The sequence below is a fragment of the Hoplias malabaricus genome, chromosome 7, assembly GCF_029633855.1.
Source record: "Hoplias malabaricus isolate fHopMal1 chromosome 7, fHopMal1.hap1, whole genome shotgun sequence".
Taxonomy (NCBI): Eukaryota; Metazoa; Chordata; class Actinopteri; order Characiformes; family Erythrinidae; genus Hoplias; species Hoplias malabaricus.
In genome coordinates, this window is record NC_089806.1 from 4672361 (window position 1) to 4680367 (window position 8007).

The window sequence follows — 8007 nt, forward strand, 5'->3', positions numbered from 1 at the left end:
GTCAATAGTGAGCTCCTGGTTTTAAAGAAGTGTTTGTGTGTGTAGGTCCTGACTCCTCTGCAGGGAGGCCTTTCTCAGCAGACCGGCGTGATTATCCAGCCTCAGCAGATCGTCCTCGCGGGAAACAAAGTACAGCAAAACGCTCAGGTGTGTATCTCTCAGACAGTACACAGTGACCAGGGGATAGTTCCACAGCCTGAGGAGATCTAGGCTAAAGCAGAATTGAGAGGAACTGTGTCTTTGATTTGTCCCTGAATGGTCTACTTTATTGCTCCATGGAGTGGGTCCCACACATGGCCGGCTCGGTTTTAAACGACAGGTACATTCAGACCGCAGCTGTTTCATAACATGAGGAAGAATCCCTGGAGAAAGCGACAGCAGTCAGCACCAGCTTAGAACGGCAGGCTGTGTCTCAAACTGAGGCCTGTAGTGGGAACATAGTTTTTAAAATGAATATTGATTGGTTGATTGATTGATTGACTGAATGCAGGTGATGCAGGCGGCCATGGCCACGCAGGCCCAGGCTCAGGGGGCTGTGCAGGTTCCGACTCAAGGCCAACCTCAGACACAAACGCAGCCGCAGGCGGTGACACAGCAGCAAACGCAGCAGCCTGCGCAGACACAGCAGTCTGCGCAGCCCCAGCCTCCCATGATGCTCCAGGTGGACGGCGCGGGGGACACATCCTCCGAGGAAGACGAGGAGGAGGAGGACGAGTACGACGAGGATGAAGACGAGGACAAGGACAAAGATGGAGGAGAGGACGGACAGGTGGAAGAGGTGGGTCTGTAACACACACCTTAGCTGTGCCCTGTTCACTACATAGTGCACTCTCCTGGAGTTCTGAGGGTTTGTAGCGGGGTCCAAAAACAGTGGACAATTTTAATTGCACTCAAACAATCCCACAATGCACTGTGAAAAGTAGTGTACACGAGCAGATATTAGATTACCCACAATCCCCTGCGTAGTTTGGTGAAAACCTCTACCACTACCCTCCTGACTTCAGTTCAGTTTTAATAGTGCGCTACATAGGAACGTGTGACTCCATGATGTTCCCATGAAGTGTAATGATTTATTGGAATAATACAAGTCTGTGTGTTCAAGTGTGTGATACTGAAGTGTCTGTGTGTGTTCTCCAGGAGCCGCTGAACAGTGGGGATGACGTCAGCGACGAGGAGGACCAGGAGCTGTTTGATACAGAGAACGTCGTGGTGTGTCAGTATGATAAGGTGTGTGTGTGTGTGTGTGTGTTTCCTGGAGCTATGATCCTTCTAAAACTCCACTGTCTATGAGTTTAGTTTCTTCTGGCTTTCAGCAGGTTGAACACTTGCTGATTGCATTGAGGGGAAATATCTAAATGCACCTTTTCTCTCTGGGTTCTCGACTGCAGCAGAGTTGGTTTTATCAGATTTAGACGCCAGGTCTGTCCTCCCCCGGAGGAGCAGCACATCCTGTTTTTCTCAGTGCACTTTGGCACACAGCCTTTACACACAGCTCTGAGTTTATCAGGTTCCACATCAGACACTTACACCTTTTTAAGATGTTATTAAATAATGGGGATGTAATAAAATCGCAGCTCTTCAGATTGCAGCGTTGATTTTAAAGCGGGCTCTAGTCTAGTTTTTAACCAATTTAAACTTGGTCTGATTCTCTGCAGCTGCTTCTGTTTGATTATTGCATTAGTGTTTATTTTTGGCCGCCATTTTGGATTTTGATAGCAATTAATTATTCAAGGAAATTAAGATTTTTAATTATTATTTGTATGTTTTTACCCAGAGTTTATTCCTAAAAAAAAAAAATAACGGTAATAAAAGGATTACAGCAGTGTCCCAGACCCCAGACGAGAAGTCACCTGTGTTTGACGTTATATGAAGCTGAATATACTTCTGTTCCTCTATAAATAGTGCAGCATTAACACTCTGGCACTCCCTGCTCTTCTCCTGACGGCGTGGCGTACGGCAGTGAATCTGTCTCAGTGTCTCGGAAACACAGCGTATGGAGGAGGTTGTCGTTGTGCTACGTGAAAAAACAACCTCGATTTGTTATTACTTTTTTAAAACAATGATAATCGTTGGTCAGTGGTGTTCAGTACACGTTTGTTTCTTTTCCGTTAGAACCACACACAGAAGCTCATACGAGACTCTTGAGAACGTAACCCGTCTTCCTCGTGCGAGGTGGGGATTAAATGTGTTAAATGTTTCTACCGGTCCCCAGAGCTGTGGGAGGTGTCTGCTCCCCTGCAAGGTTTTTACACGATCTGACGCCATTGTGCTGTACGTTAACAGTTCAGAACTATTAGTGTTTTTTAAATCTTCAAAAATGATCTTGTTACTTTTTCTACTTTAAATTTTTGTGGTGGTGAAGCCCTGTCCAGGTGGGATTTACATTCCCCAATGTCCATGACGTCCTGGGGTTCCTCTGTAGCTTCTCTGTTAGACTCAACAATGTCTGCCTTTCCTCCCGACATCCACTGAGGGAAAATTACCGTCTGATTTACCTACCGTTCTTTACCTGAGCTCAGCAGCTGGCTGGTTATTTAAGTCCTGGCCAGATACAAGTCTCTGCATTCTAACAGGCAGATCTCTCCTTGAGTTGAGCTCGGGCACTGCTGCGCACCGTATTTATCCTCTGAGGGTGCGTTTCCATAGATACTCCCGGAGAACTGCACTGTAACTGAAGCAGTTAAGTGTGGAGATGTTTAAACTTCTCCGGACTTCACCTGGGAGAGTGGAATTGGAGAAAAGGGAGATGAAAGGATTAATTATAACGGCAGGTGTATACCTTCATATTCGTATAGAACTCGAGAACCGGAGCCTTGGTGCCGAGCATGTGATATATCTCAGAAACTAGAAACCGACGTCCTTGTTTTTCTTTGTCGTCCGGATGGGAGTTTTATCACGGAGGAGACGTGTAAACTTTATTAGACATCGCTCTGAAAAACTGATCCAGTCTGAATTGGGATGAAGAATGTTTATGACACAAGACACACAACAGATGACTTTCTTGTGGTGAGAAATCATTAGAAGTGCCTTGGTCTTATGTGGGGACGGTGATCAAAATGATTTACGCTGTTCCACTGAGATCTTTCCCTCTGGAAAGTAATGTGCGTTGTGCTCTGATGATAAATATTTAAATGTTGTACAGAGAAGGAGGTGTAGAAAGGCTTTTCTTTTTCGTGATAACGTTTTTGGCCAAATCCTTTAAACAGCGGGACATAAGACACTCGTTTAATTAACCTTTCCTCACCTGCTCACTCTGGGGGTGTATGATTAAGTGTAAAGCTGTAGCTGTTCCCCAGTGCTACGTATTTATTATTGTTTTTATTTAAGACCTGTTTCTCTGTGTTAGAGTTCAGATGGAAACTGTGTGAATCAAAGTGAAACCTGGGGTTTAACGATTTTCTACAAGACTGCGTTTTTCTGTGAAACCTGGAACTTCATGCAAATCATAATGTTCAGTTTTGGCAGCTGTTGAGGCCGAAAGCCTGAGTGCGGCTGGTGTTTCTGAGACCGAGTGCACTGCGAGTGTCCATCGCTGTCTGAAGTCTGTTGCCAGAAAATGCTGTGTTTAAAAAGGGGTCATTACTCCGACGTGTAAAATAGCCAGGTTTTATATTTCAACACTTTTTATTTTCCATTGTGTGTGAATCAGAGGCGTGGAAGCTGCAAAGAAAACACTGGTGACTTCACAGATGGTGTGTTACGCTGTGGGGAAGCCCCCAGTGGGGAATTGGTGTGTTGTTTTATAGCAAGCTGTTTAAAATTAAGCTCATTCTCTGAGTCGTATGTTATTCACATTCCCCAACAACAGTGGTCACTGTGCACTTGTCGGTAGCTTAAATCTCAGCTTTATCATTTAACACCCAGATAACTTTAATCAAGAAATCCCTCGTTCAGTTCATGTGTGTGTCTAGAGCCCACCAACACGCACACTGTGAAACACAACCATCCAGTCAGAAAACACAGGATAAAACGACTCATTCTGATTCTGCTCCGCTTCTGAGACTTGAGAATGGCCCCGCCCCCTCGTCTGAGTCTGTCCAATCACAGCGTTTATGAGAGCGCAGAGACGAGGTCAAACGCAGTGAAAACGTCTAAAAACCAGAGCTTCTGCTCCTCGCTCCTCACTGCTTCGGGGTCGGGGTGAACAGAGAGCGGCTCATTATCATTTAAAGGAACAGGTGCTGAAAGCGGGCGTTCTGAACAGGGGCTGTTTACACAGGGGGAGAACACTGCTGTGGGGTTTGTAGGGTTTCATTAAGAACCAGATCTGTTTGCTTGTGAAAATGGGGTGATCTGAGGAACCCAGTAGAAGCAGCTGTTTTAATTACGCACCCATTAAAGCCTGTGTAATTGTGCAGTGGCGTAAGTCCAGAGTGGGGCATGTCTGAGAGTCCTCTGTCCACCGTCTGATTACAGCGCCGTCTCTGTCTTTGTGTTTTCAGATTCACAGAAGTAAGAACAAGTGGAAATTCCACCTGAAAGACGGGATCATGAACCTGAACGGACGCGACTACGTCTTCTCCAAAGCCATCGGGGACGCGGAGTGGTAGGCGGACGCTCGCGAGGAGGATAAACAAACTGTCAGACGAACACGCGCCGGACTGGAGACCTGGGACTGTTTGAACCTTCAGGAGACTCGTGGCTGTTTTTTTGGGGGCGAGGAGGATCGTCCCTGTGCGGTTTGGCTGGAACTGGAGCTGTGTAAAGAGCCCTGTTTGTACGTCCAGCGCGTTCTCCCCGCGGATCTCCGACGACTGCCCCTTTTTTTGTTTTTTCTCTCTTTTGTTTTTCATTTTTTTTAATCCCTTTTTGAACGAGATGTCCTCTGTTCTAAAATCATCCGAAGGCCCGACCAGAACAAACCCCTGCAGTAGAGGCGGTCCTGAGCCGGTTTCTGTAGTGCCTCGAACTCGCTGTGAAGCTCCCTGCCGTGTGTTTTTTTATTTTATTTTATTATTTTTATAGATTTCAGATTAGTGTGCTGTCTTTGGCTGTGATTGTAGTTTTAGTCCTGACTAGGTCTGGGTTTCCACTATGGACTCACCCCACTCCTGGAAGAGCCCACCGCATAAACACTGTCCCGCACTCCCCTCTGTTCTGGCCTTCACTGGTCCTTCACCTCCCACTGGACACAAATGCAACACTAAGACCTGACCCGGGCGTGCTTCTTAAAGCAGCGTCTCTGTGTTTAGCCGGACCACACCGGCCCGGACGAGGAGAGAGACTGGGCTTTGACCTTCGCTCTCACTGTGGAACCCAGTGGAAACAGAGCAGGGTCCGTGCCTGGTCTCGCCTCTCGGGCTCGGACCTAAATCCAGAGGATTGTTCTGTAGGAACCTTCAGCTCTTTTCCAAGATTGACTTTGGGCTTTACGTGTGAATACACACTGTTTTAGTGTAGAACTAACTCAGTTCTCATTATATTCAACAAGGAATGTCCCTTAATGAGTTATTAATTCGCTACGTTCACAGTCACAAACACGGAAATGTTCTTTTGGTATTGTCCCCAAGAACCGAACAGATCCACCACCGTCTTCTGCAGCTGCTTCCTGACGAAGCTCAGAACTAAATTTCACACTTGGTTTTGAGGTTATTTTTGGTTACGATAGAAGAGCGTTAAAACGTATTCACGCCCTAAAAACGCCCCGGACTTCACGTCTGAAAGTCGAGTCTGTCCAATAGGAGCAGAGCGATCTTCACCTGTGAAGTGTCGCAGCGTTTGAACCCAAAGTCAGCCCTGACCAATAGGAAGAGAGCTGAGGGTCCTGACCCCTTGGGATTACTGTGTCCGGCTGAACAGAGAGACCCTGCTTTCCCCCGTCCCCCTCTCACTCAGAGGTAGTGTCTGTGGCCATCGGTTTAATCTCTAATGGTCTGTTAGCGAGCGGTGAACCCCTGGAGCTCGGCTCACTTCCTGTCTCTCACAGTATTTTGCGGCTGGTTAAAGGTGTGCACTGTCTGTGTAACGTGTGGTTACCATAACATGCTTTAGTCCCGATGGCTTTAAACTGTGTGTGTGTGTGAGGGCACTGCTCGACCCTCTCTCTGTTTTAAAAAGTACTCAACCTCTTACAGTGCTTTTAGTGAAAGTCAAACTCTGAAAGGTTTTTAGTGTTTTGTTTTTTTGTTGATATTTATTCCTGAAGCTCAGGCCCCGTCGCGTCGGGAGGGAGCCGCGCCGCACTGTGCCCTCTTTTAACGGAAATATAATAAAGAAGTGTTCCTTTAATTTCCTCTCTGCGCTTCGGGAAGGGCACGCTCCGCTGTTCCATCGGCCGTCTCCACGCTCCTCGCTGCTCCCCGCGCTGTCCCACTGTCCTCTCCTCGCTTTAGAACACCCCCCCCCAGGGTTTAAACACCTGCACAAACTAATACTGACAGCTGACGAACGGTTGAAAATGACTCAACCGACTCATCTTAGTGATTCATAAAGACGAGGTACGCTGCGGTTTGGGGGCTGTTCTTTTAGACAGTGTTTTACCTGTTGATCCTGGGCTCCTGCGCCGTACGTAGTGCCCTTCGGCTCCTGCTCTCGATGTGCCGTGTCCCGTAGGTAACAAGGGGACACAAGTCTCTCAATCACACCTTGCCCCTGTTGTTTTTATTTGTATTTTTGGGACATAGTGCACTTCTTAGGGCTTTAAAACTACGCAGGGAGCAGGGATCAGTCTGAGACTCGGCCCCAGCCCTGGTTCCGTTTTAGTTCAGTGTTTGCCTGTGGTTTTAAAGGCAGTCGTCAGATGTAACGTGAAGCTTGACCTACTTTTAAAAACGAAGCCCTGTGAACGCGTCCTGCTCCGTGTGGACGGGCCTTTAAAGGGGAGTAGTACCCGTGTGTTTGAATGGAACCAGACGTCTCCAGGTCTAAAGAGCTTCATGTGGGGTCTGGTAGGTGTCTTTAGGCTGAGGATACTGTGTTCATTGAGGGTCTGGCTCCGTTCTTTACAAACACACACCCCTCTCCACCCTTTTACAGCTCAGAGCTTTAATTCTGGAGCCTGGCCTCCCGCTTTAGACCGGTTTTAGGTTGAGTTTAAGGCGCCGTGTGCTGTATTTCTCTTGCTGTGGTGGAGACGACGATGGAACAGCTGTCTTTTCTGAAGCGACAGGTTTTTGTTTTCCCTCAGATTTTAGAAGAAACATCTCCAGGTTGTTGTCACTTTCTCATTTTAAATGTCATTGATTTTTATTGTTTGTGCCTTTTTTCACGATTGTTTCAGGACTGTGGAGGAACGGAGGAACGGAGGGTTTTTTTTTAAATAGTGGATCGGTGCGTGCACTTGGCTTAGTTTTATTTTGATCATTAAAGGCGCCGTGGGCGGGGCGTGGCGTCTGACGCGAGCGAATCCTGGGCCCCCTCGAGGTTTCCGGTCGTAATTCACTGCCGTGTGTGTGTAGAGCTGTGTTTGGACTTCACTGATCACTTAGACCTTTTATTTTAGTCTCTGTTCAGATCCCAGTTCATTTTTAATATTATTTTTCTTCCCCTTTGTATGACTTTAATTAAAGCATTATTAAAATTGCCTTGCATTCAAATGGTTAAAAAACAATAAAAAAATTAAACAAATCGGTGTGTGGTCCGAAGTGTAACCTTTTAAAGGCCTTGGAGCCCAAATAAAAATGAACCAATGACTGAGTTTGTTGTGGATGTGACTCTTCCCCCCGCAGTGACTCTGTGGTAGACGCTAACAGCGAGGTGTGTGTGTGTCACAGGCCTGAGCTCCGTGTGGACGCACTGAAGGAGCAGTGTGTTGTGGAGGAGAGACGTGTCTGTGTCCCAGAGGAAGGTCAGTGCCGTGATGTTACAGCTGCGTGGAGACAGTAACGCTGCTGTCACACGGCTCAGTGGACGCTGAAGAAAAACAAGGTTTAACTGTGGCTCAGAGACACTGCGGTAGTTAACTGTAGTTTGATGATGATGAGGCTGTAATATTACGGTAAGGGGGTGTAATATCAGTTGTGTATATTACAGGTTTACTATGAGTTTCATGTTTGAGTAAATAAGCTG

General features: G+C 46.9%; 1 protein-coding gene across 1 annotated transcript in view; it reads left to right on the forward strand.

Annotated features, from left to right (window-relative positions):
- gtf2a1 (general transcription factor IIA, 1) overlaps positions 1–7600 on the forward strand; it is a 17016-nt gene extending 9416 nt beyond the window's left edge. Inside the window, exons 7-10 of the mRNA XM_066677254.1 lie at positions 46–147; positions 491–778; positions 1138–1227; positions 4443–7600. Coding sequence (XP_066533351.1) covers positions 46–147; positions 491–778; positions 1138–1227; positions 4443–4550 — 588 coding nt within the window. The 3' untranslated portion in view covers positions 4551–7600. The remainder of the gene's footprint in view (positions 1–45; positions 148–490; positions 779–1137; positions 1228–4442) is intronic.
- Positions 7601–8007: the final 407 nt, after the last annotated feature.